The 21,633-nt window shown below is 40.9% G+C and overlaps 1 protein-coding gene across 2 annotated transcripts in view; it reads left to right on the top strand.

Moving 5' to 3' along the window:
* Positions 1–8,731: 8,731 nt before the first annotated feature.
* The window catches only part of SNX9 (sorting nexin 9), a 60,647-nt gene continuing 47,745 nt past the window's right edge, over positions 8,732–21,633 (top strand). For both annotated transcript variants that reach the window (XM_080341884.1, XM_080341883.1), the window contains exon 1: positions 8,732–8,942. In XM_080341884.1, coding sequence (XP_080198010.1) covers positions 8,931–8,942 — 12 coding nt within the window. In that variant the 5' untranslated portion in view covers positions 8,732–8,930. The remainder of the gene's footprint in view (positions 8,943–21,633) is intronic.

Here is a 21,633-nt window from a genome sequence, read left to right as displayed (position 1 = left end):
AATTAGGATGGCCAGGGACTGCCACCGTACTATGATACAGCTATAGGGGTATAGTACAGCCCCACCTCGCATCCCAGCATCTGCAGCAGCAGCAGGGGACAGCGGGGCAATCGAAGTGGCTGGGAGAGCCTCACCCATGAGGACTGCGAAGGCACCTGCTGGCACAGATGTACAGGGGACTTAGAAATATTTCTGGTAGAATATCCAGAATTAAATTCACATTCTGGAAAAATCAATCAGAGTGCTTGCAGGGAGAAAAATCATGCACAGGAGTGATCGCATTTGCAACCAACCCAATTGCTGAAGTAATATTATGAGGAAAACTTCTCACACTACCTGGAAATTAATAACCAAATAAACTCCTTCAGCCTGAAGTCCACAAAATGCCTTGATAAAAACATACACAAAGAAATGTAGTGAAGTGATAAATTAAGAATTGGAAAAAGAGCAGGCAGGTAGAGAGCTTCTAGTCATAGTGCTCCAAAACATCTGTTTGAACCACAGGGTAAAAAACCAAACAAACAAACACCAAACCAACCAAAATGAAAACACACACACACACACAAAACCCCAAAACCAAAACAAAGAAACAAACAAAACAACAACAAAAAAAACCCAGCTGGATACCGCATGCTTATGGTCAAAAACAAAGCTTGGAAATAGATGATTCACAAAATAAAATTTGAAATATTAGTAGGTTTTGTGGTTCACTGCAGTGCTTAGGGAGTTTTGAGGTTTTGTGCTTTTTAAAATGTTGTATTACAGTCACATTTCCTCTTCCATTTGTTATCATAACTTTAAAGACGTATCCTTTTAATTCAATTCTTCTGTGACAATGTTGTCTGTAGCAGCAGTATTTTATTCTTGTAAAAAACCTTGGACTGATGTAGCAATGACAGGCAAACTCCTGACAAAGAACAGCTTTTGGGTAAACATATCACCAGAGACAAACTGGGTGATGTGATATGCTGAAAAAATGCATGGGTGGGGTTCAAGCAAATGAGAAGAGGTGCTTTGTAGTACACCAGGTCCTATTTTTGTCCTCATCATTTCTTAGGTAAACTCACTGTAATCGACTCTAAATGTCAGCTGCTGGTTGGATAGCATAGTGCTTTTTTACTTCTTCAGTTACTGTTTTTGATGTCAAGAACAGCTGTTTTCAGTATTTTTTTGTTTAAAAAACCCCAGAGCTTAGGATCTGAAAAAATTGGCTTTGTGTGGCTAACCACAAGCAGGGCACATGACTGAGTGCTGCATCTGCTATGTCCCCCTTCAGTTCAAACAGTTTGGACAAGAATATTCTGTAAACTTAAAGGGGAACTCTCAATTTACAGAATGCATTTAGAGATTCTCATCAAAGCAAGCTTGAAATTTTACCCCCTACCAAAAAACTAAGAAAATCTGTACTCTGGAAAAGGGAGCTGCAGAATTTAATCCCCTCTGTCTCCTCTCCTTAACCTCAGTCTAAGGGTCAGATTTCCAGGAAATACTTGTAGATTTTTGACATCTGCCTTTCCAAGGCAGCCAGAGCTACCTCTAGGGCTGTTTCTGGTAATCTGAAGAAAAGAAGTGTCAGCTAGTTTGAACATCTTAATACGCTCCTGCAGAAAGATATGAAACATTTAAACCCCTAAGGTATCATTTTTATTTTAGCACCAGTAATAACTTAAATGCTCGAGTAGAGCTATTGGTCTTGCTAATAATAGTGGATTTTTCAAAAATATTTGAATGCCTACTGCTACAAGGTATCTCAGAACTGCCCTGCAACCAACAAAAAATGCTTTTTTGTGAAACTTAATCTGAGGCAGTGATTGCAAAAAATTTCATAGATACTTGAAATTTTCTGACCTACCCACAGTCACATAATTTCCTCAGCAGTAATGCAAGGTATGCAGCCTACAAAGCCTCTTTTGTAGCCCATCATCTAGCCACAGCCTTTGCTTTTTCTTCCGTTGTACATTATTATCTCTTTACTAGGAGAGCATGGTCTTTATTGGCTACAATGTGCAAAAACAAACCACAAAAAGTAGGGTAAAAAGGGACCTCAAGATTCCAAGCTACTTCCTCAAGACAAGAAAAACTACGTATAAGGACTACATCCAGTTATAGTATAATGAAATTCATTAAAGCTTTTACTTTCTCCCTTTTATTTATCCCCTTTTGGTCTTGTCTGGGCCAGAAGACAGTTTATGCACTGGAGATCTAACACAGGTTGACACAGGAGAAATATATATGTGCACTAGAAGGAGGCTTCATAACTCTTCCTCTAGCTGCAGGACATGTCCTTACTAGATAAGATGCAGATGAACAATAGCTCCTGGAAATTCATGTTGCTTTGCATTTGCTTTGGAGCAGTTCTCATCACCTTGACCTGTGTTCATTAAAGATGGGTTCATGAATGCTGAGGGGGCTACTGATCAGTAGCATCTTTCCATGAAGTATTTTCGGTGTAAATTATTTCTAAAGGAAACAGTGGCTCAAAATACTGTTTAAGGGGTAAAGGACACTAAAACCTGGTTTAGTCTTTTGGTGGTCTCACCATATAAATGCCACAGGACTGAATTTCTTGTGTATGGAAATACAGACAGCTAGAGACCCTGAAATCCCCCAAATTTCCATGATGAAGACATAAAAAAATGTAATGAAGTAGTAATTCTGTTAGAACTGGAAAAACACAAGCAGTTTGAAAACTCAGAATCACATTACGTCAAAACATCTGTCTGTGTCATGGGGAAAAAAGTGTGAGTGAATGCTGCGTTCTGAAATGCCAGAGAGCAAACATTAACCCAGGGGTACAACTCATTTGAGATCTATGTTGGTCAGGTCAGCAAAACAATAATTAGTTTGTTTACAGTAAAAAGTATACACTCATGACAAACAGCATTTATCCATGGGGTCTGATCACTGCAGGATCACAATCACAAGGCAGAGCAAAGCATGCCTTATGAGGGTTTGATACTGACCATGCTGTTAATTTGGCTGTAAATGCAATATATGCCAAGTGCCCCTTGATTTGCTCCTACTTTCTTTAAGCTGTCTTGACAAGTGCAGCCTGGTGCTAGGCCAGCAAATGCACAGAGTGCCTCAGCTCCCCTCCATGTGAGTTCAGAGACTGGAGCAAGAGGGCTCAAACCTCTCAGGTTAGTCCTGCAGCCTTCTGTAGCTTTCTCCTCAATGAGCTACTCAGTGAGGATGGACAACTGTACCATCATCTAGACATGACTGCAAAGAATAATTGATTACGGCTTTAATTCTATTAGTGGTCTGTGTGCTGGAAGAGAATTTGGCTTCTTCATGTTGGCAGGACCTCATCACAGATGTACCTGTATATTTAATCGAAGTACATAGCAGATCACACTCCTGATGCTTTGCTTGCTGAGGCTGCGGTCCCCTGGGACAGCAGGGTACGGCTGCTGGCAGAGCCCTTCCACCACAGCAGGAAAAAATGGAAATAAGCCACGGGCAGTCAGCACTCTGGATGGAAGGGATCAGTAGCAGTAAAAATCAATAGTGCTAATGGTATGGCACTTTTGCTAAAGTGAGCTAACAGCGAAATGGAAACACTTATACCTTTTAAAACATTATTTTCACGAAACTGTGTTCTATTTTTCAGGAAAATTGAATTCAAAACCTATTGACCTCAGCAACTCTTGTATTGAAACCCAAATGAACATTAAGTATGAACAAAAAATCCAAATGTAAACTAACTGGAGTGCATGATATACATGCACGCACAAGTATCCTAGCACAGATATAAGGATATATATTATACTAGCAATCAGTGTACGGGTCAGAAGGGAATGCCAAAAGTAAGAATGATATTAGTGTTAGTTAACTGTTTCAGGAAATCTGTATTATTCCTCGCACAAGAATTTATTGTACCATTTATTTCAAAGCTCATACTGCTAAAAAAAAACCCCAAACACGTACATATATCACTGGTTATTGCACCGTAAAGGCAGAAAAAGAATACTCAAATTGGTCAAAATATTTGTTACACTTCTAGGGAAAAAGGGAGGAAAAAAATTGTTTCACACACAGTTATCTAAAGAATGAACAGATCATCATGGCCAAGCAACCTCCCAACTGTTGCAGCCATGGTATTCATCCATAAAGTTCTGCACTATGTGTTTAATCCACACATTTGTACTGAAACATGACCTTTGCAATCAGCTTTACAAAAAAAAGTAAAAGGTGCTCTCAAAAAATTGATGGTGTCCAAAAGTGTATTGCGACAACATTCTGTCTCTGAAACATGCACACTTTTTTCTGTGTAACTTTTTCACATCTTCAATGGTCAGCAGCTGGTTTTATGGATTTTTTTAAAGAGAAAATTGAGTTCAGGGAGTCCACCATGACTTAAAACTGTCAGCTTCACAAAGACGTGTTGAAAAAAAACAAAACAAAACACCCTCAGAATACAGAATTTAGTATGGCATTGTGTCTCACTTTTGCCCCAGTGTAAAGAAAACAGCATATCCATACACAGCACAGACCCAGTCTTAGCTGTGTGTTTAAAAGATGTAACTATATCAAAGCAGAACTTAACCTTGAAGAAGGTCCACACAGCATCCCACAGTTCAGATTATAATGGTGTTTGATTACCACCTCTAAGGAGACAAATCCCTTAAGTCAAAAGCAAATGCATGAAGCACAAGTTTTCTCAGAACTGCTTATTCAGAAACAAATTTGGTGACTCAAAAATTCAGAGGAATTTGGGTGCAAATTTGGGTGCATTTTTTTAAAGCAGCTTGTATGAACTGGGGAAGTCTTGACCTAACATCCTACAGTATTTCAAGATTGGCTGCCTTACTGGTTTGATAGCGATCCTCCAGCACCAGGTGCAGAATAAGATTGAAAAGTGTGTCTGTAATCTCTTGAGCACCGTTTTAAACTGCCCATAAAGTTCTGGGTAAACAAGAAGCTATTGTGCTTCAGTGCAAATACGATATGATTCAAGAGTTCACGGCCTTTCTGGCCAAAGACTCTCAACATACAGTAAAGGAAAAGAAAAATATTTTTTGCTCAGAACATGTTTAATTACATGTATTTTTCAAATAGGATTTGCAAATGATGCCACTCTATACAGAACGATGCACAAGCGAGATTCAGCAGCTGCTCCTCTGCTGCTCTGTGCAGATAACATCAGGTTTCATGGATGTGGCAGGTCCTGGAATTTTCTGTCCAGTTTTGGAAGGAAGGAGGAGACAGAAAATAGGAGGAAGCAATATTTTATCTATATCACTCTCTGGCAAACTTTTCAGAAACACCAGAGCAATGGTGTTAACCCAGCTCTGAAACAGGAACACTGGTCAGCTCAGAGGAAAAACAATGACGCCCAAAGAATCTCTTGGGGAGAGGTAGGTCAAGCTGTGCAGGTATGACTGCTGAAGATAAAGAATACACCACTACTATTTTTTATTTGTAAACTAAGTAATTGCTTAAATAGTTCATTTTAAGGCTTTGGAAATGTGAAATTTCTTCCCCTTCTTAAAACAAAAGGTGTATGAGGTGTATCAGGTGATTAAGGTAAACATGATAATTAAAAGGAGTAAGAAAAGTTTAAAATATTTTTGTAATTACTCTCTAGTAATTGTTAGACTTTCCTAATTAATGTAGTTAGAAATCCTGAGCTAAAAGCATGTAGTGTGGAACTGATGTTGTTGTACATGCCACATTGATAGCATCTCAACCAGGAAAATAAATATATCACTTCTTACTTTATAGAACACTTTTGAAAATAAAGACCTAGGACAATATACTCTCAGCATACCTCCTGCAAGGACTTTGTAAATACCTGTATTTGACACACTGCTTCATTTGCAAAGTTGTTGCCACTAAATATAATATTTGTTCCTCAAAATTCCTCCACAGCTGTGGTAAATGCCTCAGGGCCACCTAAGTCACCCCTATGCATCACCTAGGTAATGCTAAGGGCACAGCCTGCTAGCAGGGAGAAATCCAAGGTGTACCACCTCAAGGGGCTCCTGAGAACAGTAGCTTAGAAATGCAAACCATGGTTCTTTCTCCAGATGCTTTTCAGCCTCAAGGTTATCGGAATAACCTTAGTTTTTCTTTATCATTCCCCAGCAAGCTTACATAAGTCAAAACATGACTCAGAAAGTCACTGACTTTCCGTGATCTTGAAGCTACAGGCAGGCCTCACCCAGCAGAGAACAGTATTCGGCAAATGTCCTCCATGTCCTTTCTCAGAGTCCATCTTTAATTTAAAAATTTGCATAGCATTTTTGGCAGGAGCTTTTCATTTGATGAGGCTGCAACAGATCACTTCTCACTGAACTCTGCTGCAGCAGTTGTTCCTGGGAACTACTGCAGGCAAGTTAACTGCAAAAATACATACTTAGTAGAAATCTGTAGAGAGGACATTAAAACAAACACACAAAAAAAAGGTCACTTGTGTTCTGGGAAAGAGATTTTCTTATGTTATTGTTTGTTTGTTTGTTTTTCTAAGGTGGAGATATTTAACTATTATAGCGTACATTGTGGCTTTAGTACAAAGTGAATAATGAGGCAACTGTGTTTGGAAGCTGATAAGCTCCACACAGAGCACTAGACTTCCAGCCTACCAAATGCTTGAGTATGTAAATGATTCTATCAAAGCCACTAAGATTGCTTATATGTCTAGTGCTAAACTAACATCTAGTCTTAATTAACTAGGACTCCATTTGGTGGCAGAAAATTAACTAATTTAGGAAGTTTGGGAATTTTTAGGTGATTTCACTAGCAATTTGTTGGGTTTTGGCACTTTGTGTTAAGCAATAATAGAGCTTGCAGCTACAAGGAGATGTGTTTATTTGCAATCCCCTGATTCCTAAGAATGTCTTTGTTAACACAAGCATTAATGGGAATTATTTGTAAATAGTATTGCAAAGATTCCATCAAGAATAATTTTCCCAGGACGTTATCTGACCCTGAACTAAATGGTAATGTTTCCTTCAACCTTCAAACTTGTCAAGCAAGACTTATTTTTAGGAGTACCTCATAGCAGAAAACTGTAAACAGGAGATTTTAAGCACATAGAGACACTGAATAAATAATGACTTTGTGCTTCATTCCCCAGATGGCCAGCGGTGCTCTGTTAAAGCATACTGGTTACCAGCTGTAGACGAAGCTTTTCTGGCAATTGTTCTGACCACAGGTAAAGAATGACACAAAGTCAAGCTTATGCAAAAGCCACAAGTTTATTATAAATCACATGGCAACACATACGACGTGGTGAAGGGGTAGAGGGTGGTTCACATAGTTCTCAGTTGAGGATTCCTAAATAAGACAACGCTGGGTCTCTTGATTTCACACCTCTATTGTTTTAATAAGATACTCGCTAGATGACCAGATCAAAACATACAAGGTTAAAAAGTGTTACCAAGAAGATGGAAGAACAGGGTCCCTTAGCCCAGAGATGAAGGAGAGTTTTGGAGGGAGTTTTGCTACTATAGTGGATGAAATACCAGTGTGGTAGGGGCCACACTGCAGAACTGATCCTTAATACAATAACTTAAAGGTGGTATCAGAAAGGGTCATTTGTGGGCCACACACAGAGGCTTTGCTTTAGATATGGCTGTTATAAAGAATAAAAAGTTGGGATTGTTGTATTTAATTGAATTCTGAAAAAGTTAAAAACTGCAGTAAAAGAGTTTGAAAATTTCCTCAAGTTAACCAATTCAATTACTCAAAAAGTGATGGCAACTGAACAGCCAGCTTCCTCTGAATTCCTCATCTTCACGCTCCATAGAAACTATTGCACTAGTCCTACTTGGAAAAATTTTCCAGCTCAAAAAAACGGAACATATTCTTCTTTTTTCAGAAAGCTGTCTCACTTGGAAACTGTACCAATAGCAGAAGAGAAGCTTGTAAATTCTATGGACAAGGAAATGAAAATGTAAATAATTATGCAGCTTCCCAACTGCCTACTCAACCAGCCGTACGCTCCTTGGTCGTCCTGACAATTACGCCATATATTTCCTTCTACAGAAAGGAAACATTTCCCGATTCCAGGCCAACCACTACATGTATGCAGACTAAAAGCTGTTCTTTTTGGAAGGTGCAGTACCTTGCACAATCACTGCCGCTCGATTTTCCCATCCCCTTCATTTTAGCCTCCCACCGTGTCTCTCCCGCAGGCTGGAAAACAAGTGGGGGCACAGTCAGTTTACATGAGATGGTCATAGAGTGCCCGACAGGAACGCTACCGAGCCTGACCAGCTCCTTGATGTTATTAACAAGTGCCATACGCTGAGGCCTGGCTGAAACAGGTTAGGGACGATGAACATCCTGCTAACAGCTGCAGAGGGAGCCTGGCCGAGGAAATATTGTTTTCCTTGCTATACAGCTCCTTCGAAATTTCTGTTGGAAGCAAGCGAGGGACCGGCGATGTCTTTCTCCGGGCCCTCTCCCCGCTGGCGGGCAGGGAGCCCAGGTCCCCGCTGTGCCCACACACGGGAATCTCAGGGCAAACGCCGGTTACAAAGCGACGCCGCTGAAGGCACCGGGGGGGTGGGGGGGGGGCACGTCCGCCCCAGTCCGCGCCCCGGGCACCGACCGGGGCGGCTCCCCGGGCCTCCCTCGCTGCGGCTCCCTCCCTCCGGCCCTGAAGAAGAGGCTGGGGACTAGCAGCCCCGCCACCGCCCCGGGTGCCGTGCCGTGCCGAACCGAGCCGGGGAAAGGGGCGGCCGGGGTAGGGGAGTGGGGAGTGGGCACCGCCGTGCGGCTACATCAGCCCCCGCCTGCCCAGCGCCGGGGTTGCTGCTGAGCCGCCCAACAGCCCCCAGGCGGCGGCGGCAACTGGGGGACGCTGAGGAGGAGCCGCCTGCGCGGCCCAGCGGCGGCGGGCGGGCCGGACACACCGACCGAGCAGCCGCGGCCCGCGGCGGAGAGGGGAGAGCGGCAGCCCAGCCCGCACCGGCAGCGCCATGGCCACCAAGGTGAGCAGCCCACTGCGCGGCCTGGGGGGTCGTGTGGGGTCTCCGGGACGCCCCCTGCGCCGAGCCCGCGGCCGCCGAGCAGGCCCCGCGGAAGGGCTCGGCGGGCAGGAGTGAGGCCCCGCGGGGGGCGAGCTGCGTTTCGGGGGTCGGGGGAACGAGTCCCCTCCCCGGGGCCTGCCCCTCGCCGCCGGCCGCGGGAGGGAGGGAAGGAGTGAGGGGAGGAGGGGGACGGTCGCTGCCGCCGCGCCGTGCTTGGGCCTCCCCGCCGCTGCTCGGCCCCTCCGAGCGGCGCGGAGGGCTCGGCGGGGCAGCGCTGGCTCTGCGGCACGGGAAAGTTGTTTTCTGCTTCGCTTCCGCCGCCCGGCTTGCCCGGCCCTGCGCCGCTCTGGGGCTGGAAAGCCGCCGAAGGCCGAGAGCTGCTGCTCCTGTAGCCCGGGCGCCCCTGCCCCACGTCCACCGTGCCGTGGCGAGCGGCGCCGGCCGGCGGAGCGCGGCGGTGGCGGGGAGAGGCCTGGGCCGCCGGCGGGCCGTACCGCCCAGCCCTGGGACGGGGCGTCCCGGATGCCTCCCCGCAGCCCTGGCCGCCCCGTCGGGTCAGGGCTGGCGGTGCGGACCCCCTTGAGTGTCACCGGGGGACAAGCGTGCTGTGTCTCTTGAGGGAGCCCGGTGTCCACAGTGTGTGACCTGATAATAGCGGGTTCTGATTTTTACAAAAAAAACCCCGCAGGAAGTGAAATTATTTTGTTCAGTTCTTCAACAGTATTTGCTATTAATGCAGCAGTCAAAATTAGTCCATCCTGTCTGAAACTGGTCTCTTTCTAAATTAACAATATTTATTTACTATATTGGTTGGTGAAAGACTCTCAGGTTGTGTAGGTGTGAGTTAACTTCCACCAGCAAATGTCATCTGTAAGCTGTCTAAATATCGTAGAAGGCTTTTTTGGTATTTGAAGTTAAACTTTGAGTCACCTGATTCCATAAACTTGGCCAGCAGTTAAAAAACTTCCTTTTACTGAGGCGGTTTTCATATGGTGCGCTGTTTGTATTGTGCTTCTCAGGACTGGAGAAATTCTGCATCTTGAATGTATCATTTAATGTATAAGTAGCTGTCTCTGTAACCATTTAAGTTGATGATTACTCAAGTGTTAGTAGAATTTTTCAGAAGCACAGAGATTTTAGGCGTCAAAATCACATAAGCAGTTTAAGAAGTATTAATGTAGTGAAATTTATGTTCTGTTGAAGTTTTAGAATGTTATTGATGGACTCAGTTTTAATATTGGTGGTTGCCACTGACTTGTGGGATGTGTGTATGAATAATATGTAGTCAGTATTAACTATTGCAAGTATTAAGAAAAATAAAATTACTTCTGTGTATACATATACTACATAATACGTAGTATGCTAAGCAGATACTGTGATAAAACAGTTTGCTCTTTTACTCCTCACTTTGGGGTGCAGGATCCTCATGGGATCCTGTGTTCTGTGCCAACTACGTGAAGCCATTTTATTCACACTTGTGGAAACTTTGCTTTCCTTGAGATAATATTTTGGAGTCTTTATGGCCTCAGACCAAAGGGTGTATAATTTCTAACTTGCCAACTGTCTTGAAATCAGGTGGTTCAAGTATTTTCATTCTACACATTGCAAGTTGTGGTAATTTACTTTAACTTGAAGGTTAAAATCAGGAAGTGATACTCAGTAAAGACTTGATATTTTATTGTTAAGATTTTGATATGCTGTTAACTGAGACCAGTAGTGAAGAGAAGCTTACTTTATTTTCTGTTAGGTCCTTCTCTGTGAATGGCCTTGTTTTGTATTTTAATTTGTTGAATATGTGCAAACGTCAGCTATTATAAAGGATACAGTTTTTTAACAATGTAGGGGAGTAACTGGCTCAATAGACAGTCTTTAGGAGCTCGGCCAACTAACTCGTCACCCTTTTACTTGGAAAGCATATTTTGTTTTTTGAATTGTAAACAAACTTCCTAACTTCCGCTTGCACTTCTATTACAATAGCCTGTTCTTAAAAGAAATATACGAAGTGTATTGGCATTGTATGTGAAAATGTTAACTAAACTATAATTAGTCATATAGAGTGTGAGGTTTTTCAAACTTTAATGGTGCCAAATTCTATATGGTACGTATGGGCGACTGACAGGTCTGGCCTGTGTTGCATGGGTTGTTAGCGCTTCCTGAATTAATTCCTGTTTAAAATAGAATATACTTTGTAGAGAGGGGTGAGGGGAAGTTTGATCTTGATTTGAATGCTTTCAGTGACAGAAAATCCAGGTTTGTTTGTGTGGTGGTGGTGTTTTTTAAGCCATCAGCTCTCTTGTTGTTGATGCTTCTTTATTTTGAATCTAAATTTGCCCAGCTTCTGTTTCCAGTTTTATTCTTTTGTTTATGAGATTTGAAAACGCTTTTTTTTCAGAGTGCTAGGGTGTCTGGAGGTGGGGGAGAAATAAGGATTTGTTCCACATCTTGACTGTAAACCCTGGCTGGCTTTCTTGCTTCCCTCTTTGACAAGCCACAGCAGTTAAGTTCGTAGAGTTTTCCAGTATGAAGACAAGTTTTACAGTCACATAGTGTGCTGGCTCTTTCCTATGCCATTCAAACTCACAGGATTTCTTACTGAATCAATAGCAGGTTTTAGGGGAGAAGAGTACTATTTTAATGCAAAGAGGCTTTTCCTGATGCTTTCCTAGCATATATGTTAGCTGACATGTTGGCAAGGAGTCTTGTTTGAACAGGGCAGAGGTGGCTGTGGGCCTGTGTCTGATGCTGTGAGATGAGCTAGCAGGAACCTTTGCTCCTTCTCCTTCCCTGCTCCTAATCCCGTGTTCTTGGTATGTCCCAGGAGTTGACTCCAACACTTGTCAGGCCTGTCTTTCAGCTGCTAGAAGTTTTTAAAATAGCAAATGGTTAACTGAACAGAAAGAGTGGGGCTGTTTTCTGTAGATCTAGGGAGGTACAGTGGCTGAGTTTGCCCAGAGCTGATGCAAAAGGTCAGGTGGAGTGGGGATGAGGAGACTTTATTCATGGTGAGGGGTGGAAATATAAATGGGAAACAGAGGGATCTGAGACTTCTGGTGGCAGTTCTTTGGTTGCCTAGATCCTTACTGTAACTTGGCAGTGGCCTTTCCAATTCCCTAAAAGCTTGCTCAAGGGTCACATTCTCTAAAAACTGAAACAAGTGAAAAAACAACCAAACAAGATTGTTTAAGAGATCTTAACTTCCAAAGTTTTACAGTAATTTAACTGAACCTCACTTCAGAGGTGGGCAGTTTCAAATCCATGTTTAAGAACTGCTGCATGAACCTACACACTGTATTTTGGATGCTTCCTTCAGAAATGGAGTTGAGTTTACTTGTAACTGTGCATTTAAAAGAAGGCAGAAAATACTTGGCCTTAAAAGCATGTCATGAAGCTGAAAATACTTTTCAAAACTCAGTCGTGAAGAAAATGCAGTCTTGTAAATTTGTTTCAGTGATAGCTTTTGTTTGTTCCTACTTGACTTCTTTGGCCTTTTCCTCTTCTTTCCCCACTAGAGTTTTCTAAGTCCCAGCCTTACTCATGCCCTTTCTTTTGTTTTTGCGTTTCATTGAATAGGGAAAGCTAGAAATGTCAGGAAGTTATATGTTGACTTTTAAATAACATACTCCCTACCTCACTCTATTTTTAGTTATTTATTATTTTAAAATGTAGGCAAGTCCTTGTCTTGAAAAGGCTCATGTTTTGACATTTGTGAAGTCCTGATTTCAGAAGGAGGTGATGATATTAAGATAAGTTGATAAATTATGTGCACACTGACGGTCAAGAGAGTTCTTCTGGAACCTGTGCTGCTAATGTGCAGTGAAGGTTTTAATTTAAAAGATGAAGTTGGAACTAGGAGCTGATAAACTCTGATTTATAGGAGTAACAGTGAAGTTGGTAGCATTACTCCCAGAAGCTAGGTATTTCACAAGGCAGGTGTTGATAAACTGAATGAGGATAGGCCCCTCTGTGTCAACAGCAACAAATTTTACTTTTTAACTTCAGAGGCACCAGTATCCCACCATCATGGTCTTGATTGTTCAGTGGTTTGTCATTTATCTGGTCCTGTAGTGTTGGGGTTGGTTGGTTGGTTGGTTTGTTTTAGTGGAACAAAGTCCCTTGAGATGAGAGCTTAAACTGAATATTCTGTTTCTAAAATAAGATATAGCTTAGCAATACTTCTAAACCATGGAAATGTTGTTCAAAGCTTTTTTGTCCATCCAATTACGTTAGATTATCCCGTGTGAATATCACTAACTAGGTAGAGTTGAATTTAGCATGGTTCTTGTACTTGTGGTGAGGGAAGATCATGATTTATGTATGAAAACTTCAGGCAGGAAAAAGTAACAGCATGTTACACTTCAAATGAAGATTATTTTTCTTTAAGTGTGTATCCTTCCTTTCATCTTTCTTTTTGATTCTCTACTGCTCTTACTAGTGTAAGGCTCTCCAAAAGGCGTATCACAGTTTTGTTTATACCATCACAAAGCTGTTTGTTTGTTTGCATTGTGAATCAGGCAGGAGCAGTTCTTCATTCTGATTAGTAGCTGGGAAGTGAAGCATTCCTCTGTGCTAGGCCCTCCAAAATACCCAGACTGTGTTCTGCAAGTCTGTTGTCTGTATCGTCACAACTTTGAAAGCAGACTTTTCTAGGAAATCACATCTTCAGGGAACATTCAGTTAATGAATCTTAATACATCTGTGAGCTGGGATAAACTTTTACTATGCAGGTCACTTCATAATCCATTCAGCAGGTTCCACTACTTAAATTCAGCAAAGCAAGATATGATAACAAGTATGAGATCACAGTTGATTTATGTATGTAGGGCGTGAGGGAACAAAAATTAATGAGGTGAAGTATAATTTTGATTTTATGGTATTAATCATATGAAAAGTTTGTGGGATTTTTTTGTGTGTGGTGGTGGTTTTTAATTTATTTTATTTTATTTTTTTTTTTAAGCTATAATTAAGAAGTGAGACTATTTCCTGGGACTTTTTGGAATTTTTTTTAGGGGACAACAAGATGATTAGAGAAGGTCAAAGTGTCTGGCAATGCAAATTTGCCACAGGCTCTTGACCTGTTGGTGGAGTGAGATGTTAGGATAAGCAACAGAACCAATTGAGTCTTATTTTATTAAGATACAGATTTTATGTTCTTTTGTCTTTCAATCTGAACTTGTGATAATTTAAAAGTTCAGTGATAAGTGGGATATGTTATGCCACAGCAATTACTAGAGCAAGGCTTCTTGTTTGCCAGCCTGTTTCTGTGGTGGGAAGCTGGAGAGCTGATGAGATTCTATATGATGTTGTGCTTGGGTAATGATTCCTCTGACTCACTTTTTCAAAGTTATTTTAAGCACCTGGGCATTGAGTCAGAGACTCATTCCCAGAGGTCGTCATTTAAAAAAACATGATTGCAAAGCTAAAGAGAAGGAAGTCTGCTATCAGATGTCATAAGCTTCATCTGGTTTGTAGACTCAGCGATTCCGATTTTCACTCTGGTAGAACTTCTCCGTAAATTAGTATTATTTCAGCAAGAAGTCCTTGCAGTTAACTGTGCCTTTGTAAAAGTTTATTTTTGTTTCATTCTTTCAAGATTTTCCTCTGTGAATTTTCAAACTTCTGATCTTCAGGTATTGGAAAAAGCTCCTGAAATATTGAATATCCATGTGTTACTCTGTTTGTAAAAACCTCCTTATTTGATTAGGACATCTCTCAAGTTTTAGGGCTTACAGAGATTACAAGGGGAAAATGATGTGAGAACTTCGTTTTAAATATACGGGTTCCCTCCTGTATTAAGTTTACAAGCAATTGTGACACTGATGTTGGAAGCAGTCTTGTGAAACATTACAAAAGCAGGTAGTAGAGACTGTAAAATAGTGGGAGTGATTTGTTTCAACCAAAACTGCAGTAGGACAGATGAACATTTAGATATCTGGAATTATTGACAGTAAATAAGTATTGTACTGTTCAGCATTTATACCTAAACCTATTTTCAAGCTTGTTTCACAATTACAAGGTAATTCAAGTTCAGTTTAAGCTCCTCTGAGGGGGCAAAAATCAGAGCTTGTGCTTTTACTTCCTTTAGCTGTATTCCTGCTTTCTCAGCAATTTATGATTGGAAATGAGCTTCCCAAGTAAAACAAAGTTCAAAAAACAAAGCAGTCTTGTAGTAGTCCAATAAGCAAAATTTGAGTGCTACTGAAGAGGAAAAATATATGCATATTGCTTACTGGAAAGTTTAATTAAAGCTCTGAGAGCCTTATAGTTAGTTTGTTTGTTTGTTTTTCCAAAGCAGTTTTCTCTTTGAGCTTCATATGAGTAAGAAACCTCTGTCAAAAAAAAAAAAGGCAGAATCACTTAACTTTGTGACAGTGTCCTTTGTGAGACCCACAATGAGAGGAGAAGGGCACAAAGAACAGCTCTTGTGGGGAGCTGCCTGTATGCCTGTATGAGGCTGACCCAGCTGTTATGTAGTTGTAAGGGGACACTGAGGACATGGTGTGGTACAAAGGCTTCATGGGCCGTCCTGGGCACTGCTAATAGGAGGATGTGTGCTGGGTAACGTCAAACCAGCGACTCTGAGTGTGTGAACAATATTTTTTTGTTGGTAAAAACTCTAATTTCCTCCCATATTTTGGAGCAGCTTATAGAATCATAGAATAGTTTGGGCTGGAAGGGACCTTCAAAGGTTATGTAGTCCAACCTCCCTGAAGGAAACTGCTGTATGGGAGGGGTTTCCAGTGTGCAAACTGGGTGGGTGGGAGGCGGAGGGGATGGTGGGAAGGTGGGCAGTGCAGCTTGAGGGAGGCCCCTTGGGAGTCCAAGCAAAGCAGCTGCTTCTGGGGATGAGCAGCCACGCCTGACTTTCTGCAAGTGGGACTTGCCCAGGTGAAAGAATTCAGTCCCACTCTTTATTCTAAAAAGTGGGACTGAGGTTCACGGGCATTTTCTTATGACTTATAGTTGTCTTGCTCTGAGTTGTCTTCTGGTCTGAGTTGCCATCTGCTCTTCCTTGGCAAGGGAACTGTTGTGCTTTTATTGTCTGCATTCATATGGTATCTCTGTTTATACACAGTAGGTTTTGGACTTGCTTTGCTTTCCCCAGCCTTCTTAGACTGTGGTTCTCAATGTTCAGAACAAAAATAAGTTGTCCTCTTGATTCTAGTTGAATTCAAGCGAAGTGTTTGTTTCCCTGGCTGATACAAAATAATGGCTAATTTTCAAGAACAGCTATTAAAATTCTCTTAGGATAGTTTTAAACTGCTTCTCTTTTCTGTACAAGGATTTTTTTTTTCTTTGTCATGTTTAAATGAGTGCTTTCCAAAAGAAAGATGACCAACATGAGGCTGTGGTTGTGATTTAAATCCTGGGGTTCCCTGGAGAGCCTATACAATTCCTCTTACTGCAGCAGTAAGGCTATGACTGAGGTACTTCATTTTGTCCTACAACTGCATCAAATTTGAGAATTAAGCTTAAATCTTTTATTTCCTCCACTGCATTAATTCCTTTTGGGGGGTTAAGATTTAATTCAGTAATTGAATATTGCAGTAACATATGATAATATAATGTAATTAGTGCTTACCTAGTTACAGCAGAGTTCTTTCAGCAGTACTGTAATTTCCTCCCTTAATAGCCCGGTATTTGTCTTCTGAAAATGGTTGCTTATGGAATACAAAATTAAGTATCTTCCTTGCTGCAAATAACTAGACCATATTCTTGGAAGCTCGTATATGGTTTTTGAATCGTAATTTTTCTATCAACAGCTCTGTCAGATTCTGTCAAGCTGCCAGATTTTCTAGTAATTTGTAAGGAAGCAACAGTTCAAACTTTCTTTTCTGACTTCTTTGATGTTCTCTGTCACTATAAAGGTTGCTGGTATGAGAAAAGATTGTGTGGTATCCAATTTAAATAAATTCTTAGATAATGCAAGACGGAGATCTGTAAAGGAGAAACTTGAAATATTGTGTGACTTAATCCAGTTCTGTCATTTATTATTTTTTTTTTCTTTAGTGCTTCTGTCCAAGCTTTCTTTTCTTAAAGTGGGATGGGGCGATACCGCAATTGTGCACGTTGCATTAAATTGCAGGTGACTAACGTTCGGTTCAAGTGGTAGGTGTTCTCTGGCCAGGTCTAATGACTGAGCTTTGCTTATTTGAGCTGCTGTTTAATGTGCCCAGTTTGTAACTTTACAGGGTCTTGTACTTTTCTACATTGTCCACAGAAAACCTTAAAGTAGCTGTGAGCTCGGATACATTAGAACCTGTAAAACCAGAATTTTGCTTATTTCTGGAGTAAAGAAGCTTCATCTGATAAAATAGTAATACATTTATGGTGGTATAATAGTTTCCTCGCTTGCCTTCATAAAATAAAAGTAAACCTAGAAATAGTTGAATTATTGGGCTTTCATGAAGTAGTATTTATAAAAGGGACTAAGAGATCCCAAAACATTAGTATATTGATTAATGTTGGTTACTGAAGTAACAGAGAATTTAGCAGAATTTCACACTGTTCTGCTGTATTTTAGATTCCTTCCCACTGTCTTCAGTTAGCATGCTATTGAGCACTTGTTTTTCTGTTAATATTATCAATGTTTGGGACTTCAAAGTAGTACAACTATGACATCCTGTATTTTACAGGTCAGGTTTTATTTGAAGTAGAATAATTTTAAGATGCAAGTAGTTTGCTTTCCTAGTTCTTCCTTTGCTTCTAGACTGGCCTGTGCAGCTGGTATGTTGAAATGCACAACCTGTAATAGTGTGGTGGGTCTCAAAAGACTTGAAGTTCATTAGATAACTGTAGCAAAACTTTGTACCTCTCCAATTACTGGGATAATTACTGTTTTTTCTAATCTCTGCGGTCATAGAGGCCGCACTGTTGTGTGACTACAAGCTGTCTTAATGAGTAGATCACAATGTGACAGTTTTTCTTGTGAACGTTGCAGGCTTTTGTCTGAAATCTTCATCTTTTACCGGTTCTGTTCTTTGGGGACAGAACTGTGGGGGTACAATAATGATCACCCTAAAGTTTCAGGCAAACATGAAACTCAGCATAGCAGATTTCTGAAAAACACAGTTAAATATTGGTTCTACAGACTGTTACAAGTGTTGCAGTTTGATTTCAGAGACATGGTAATGATTAATCTAGGCAGAGATTTTAATCACTCTTGAGATAAATGCATCCTCCTCAACATCCGTAAATACAACCCCATGCTGTTCTTGCTGCAGTTATATGTCCTGGTGTAACTGGAATTTAGCTTCTCAAATTTGAAATTGTTTAGTCCCCAGTCAATTTGGGGACCTGGAGTAGGGTGATATTCAGAAAATAAAATAAGGAGAACTGTGGGCACTTGGAGCAGTACAGTAAATGTATTCTGAAAAAGGTCTTCTGATATTATTGGAGCTCCTCACTTACGGTTAAAAGTTTTGCAGTGCATTGTTAATAACTGATAAGTGGTTTATAAGTAAGGTTTTAAAGAAATAAAACTTAAGGTGCTTAGCCTAACTGAAAGCTCAAATGTGATTCACAGGAGTATCTGAGTCAGTATTTGGAAATATCTCTAAACCACATGGGTGTCTCGCATGTATTTCTGCAACTGAATTTCCCTTGCTTCTGTATTGCTTGGGTGCGTGGCGATTCTGAGATTTGGTTTGACACTGCCCCATACGTAAGTCTGTATGAACACCACAAAAGGTAACCAAGCACCTCTTTTAATAGTGCATGGTGGTTCTTTTGAAACTGTCAGAATTTGAGTACTGTTTTTTAAAATTATTGAGCTTCTTATAGATAATCCACAGACTTGAAAATCCTTAAACACTCTTGTGAACCTGGAAAATACTGCAGTTTTTCTTAGCTTTTTTCATGCTTTGTGGCAGTGGTTATCTACCCACCTGTTTTGTAACTGCATGGAAAGAAGCTATAATTTGTTTTAATACCTTGAGATTTTAAGCTCGGTTACATTCTGACACTTTTAAGAGATCATAGTCTTATAACCATTTTAGTCCTCGTACTGCATCAATAACTTTAAGTCCTAGATGCTTCAGCTGGATGAGGGGCCTCCCAGTGTGTCAGAATTGACTCAAATACAAGCTCTTGATGTGTGTGCTGCCTGTAACCCTGGCCAGGCCTGCGTTCCAGTGGCCTTTGGGCTGTGCTGGTGTTTGCTGGCAGGTAGACAGCTATAAAGAAGCTTGTGCTCTGTAGATAAAAAATAATATTTGTAACCAGAAATGAGCTGGACTAGAATGAACAGAGTTCATGTCGTCTTTCCTGGCCAAAAATTGATTTTTGGGAAGACAGTGAAGTCCTGTATGGTAGACCTTGAAGAACTTATCTCTTCCTGAGGTCTGAAGAGCTAAGCTGTCCTGAGGAAAGCCTGGGTTGCTGAAGGGGCTAGTAAGTAGTTGTCTTTATTACTAGAGAAGACATTTCCAAGTCTCTTTAACACTTGAAAACTTGCCTAGTCACTTCTCTCTTACACAAAATCATACAGAAATGGCTTCAAGGTAAGCTTATTACACCTTTATTCTAATTCTAAAAGTGCCAGTGGTTTAAGCCACGTGCGTGTTGGTGGGGATCAAGTATATAATTGCTGTCACTTACCCTATAACCACTTCAGACATTGTGGTTTTTGCTTTTTGGGAGCTCTTCATGCTTTGATAACTATTTTCTGGCAATACAAGGCAGACCTTTTAATCCACTGTGAATACTTAATTAAATACCTGCCTGAAGTTTTGTGGGCACATGCAGTTTCTGAGGTAAGAGGAGCTCCCTGTTCTGTCTCTCCTTTGTCTGCAAGCAGGTTTTATTAGAAGGAAGAAATGATGCAAGTCCTTGTTTCTTAGCTTTTTATCTGTATTTAATTGGCTTCTAATGTGCTTATAGTCACCAATGTTGACTTTAAATGAGTATCTGCAGGCTGTTGAACTTCTTTTAGAGTTGAGAAATTGCTCAGTGAGCTGGCAGGTCAACAGGCACATTTTTGATGTGGATTTGTAGAGTAATGTGAGGATCCAGCAGTTACAGCTGATGTGGGAACTTGGAGTAATGATATCAGAATAATTGTGACCTCTCTTAGTTCAGAAATGGAGTTCTTATCTGAATTTAGTTTCACTTTTTAGATGAGTTTACTTTAATTCTGATGTTGCTGAAAGCGAAAAACAGTTGTGTTAAAAAAGAAATGTAATACTAAAAGGAGCTTTTTATTAAACAAATGAATTTTAATTTTTTCTTAGTGTTTAATAAAATCATAGCATGAAAGCAATTTGAAGGGATGGTTCAGTTTCTCCAGGCTAGTAGTTTGTTTGTTTGGTTGTTTTTTTTCTAGGCAGACCTTGTTGAGCACATATACAACAACAGTGATGGCTAGCACTATACAGGCAATACATTGTCTCCATTTCCTCTGTATGAGTTAGAAAGATAAGCATTGGAGTCTTTTTGTTCTTTGTAATAAATCTTTATCGCTTCAGCGATTTCTAGAATAACGTATTATCTCTTGAATTCCTAAGGTAAGGCTTCCATAGCAGTGTGTCTGAGATTACAGTGTTCCGAGTGCTCTCGCCCTTCCATCTTCAGGTTTTGGTTTGCTCGTTCTCTCTCAGGAGTGGCAGAGAGGAACACATGTAGAGATCAGTGATGGCAGGACAGAAGGTATCTATTTGCCTTTCCAGGCTGAGAGGCAAAGGTACTTGAAAAGCTAGTTGATATTTCTGCTGAGACTGTCCAAATGTACACTCTGCCTTGCAGCCTGATACAGTTGTGACAGAGGGACCAAAATGAAGAGGCATTTTTTTGGCAAATTGTAGCCCCAGATGTTACAGCTGCTGCCGTGGAAATCTCTCCGGTCTTGGAGTACTTACTGGCTTTTGGATGAGCTTGGGTTTCAGGATGAAGTGCGAAGGAAAGGTTAAATCTATTGAAATGATAGTTGCTGTTTGAAGAAGGGTACTGTCATCAGATCTCCGCAGTAGGGGCCTCCTGCCTATGTTTCTGAAGCTCTTTTCTTACTGTTTTTCTGACCTCTCTGGACACCGGTTGTTTTAAACTTCTTGCAGTACCCTTAGTAATATCCACAGTGGGACTTAGTGTGTGTTTTGACTTGCTGAGACGTTTTTCAAAGATGCATTGATTAAAGCTGGCAACTTAAGTAGTCTGTTTGCGAATGGTATAATGAAATTATGGTTAAACTGCCATTTAGAGCTTGGCATACCTGACGTTGTTGCTGTAGCTTCACTGACGCAATGAAGACGGCCAGGGCTTTAGTGCTGACTCTCAGCTGATAACAGGTTGGATGTTGTGCAGTTGTTCTAAGCAGTAAATGGGCTCAAAACCAATATTGGACAGTAATCAAAGGGAAATTGCTGTGAAAGATCAAACAGAACAGAGAATGTAAAAATCTCTAATTGCCTTTTGTTTGTAGAGTACTGCCACTTTTTAGGTTAAATGCTTCATTTTGAACCATTCTTTCAGATGCAGTCCAAAGAAACTGCCAGTTTCTGAACATTTTATTTCTAAAAACAGTATTGGTAGGAAAAGCAATTTGAAAAAAACCAAACAAAACTGAAACAACAACAAGCAAACAAAAAAACACCTCGCCAAAAACTGTAACCAACCAACCAAACAAACAAAACCCGCATCCAAAAAACTTGTAGTAGAGAAT

The sequence above is a fragment of the Nesoenas mayeri genome, assembly GCF_963082525.1.
Source record: "Nesoenas mayeri genome assembly, chromosome: 3".
Classification (NCBI taxonomy): Eukaryota; Metazoa; Chordata; class Aves; order Columbiformes; family Columbidae; genus Nesoenas; species Nesoenas mayeri.
Note: the sequence above shows the minus strand (reverse complement) of the source record. Positions and strands in the feature narration are given on the sequence as shown.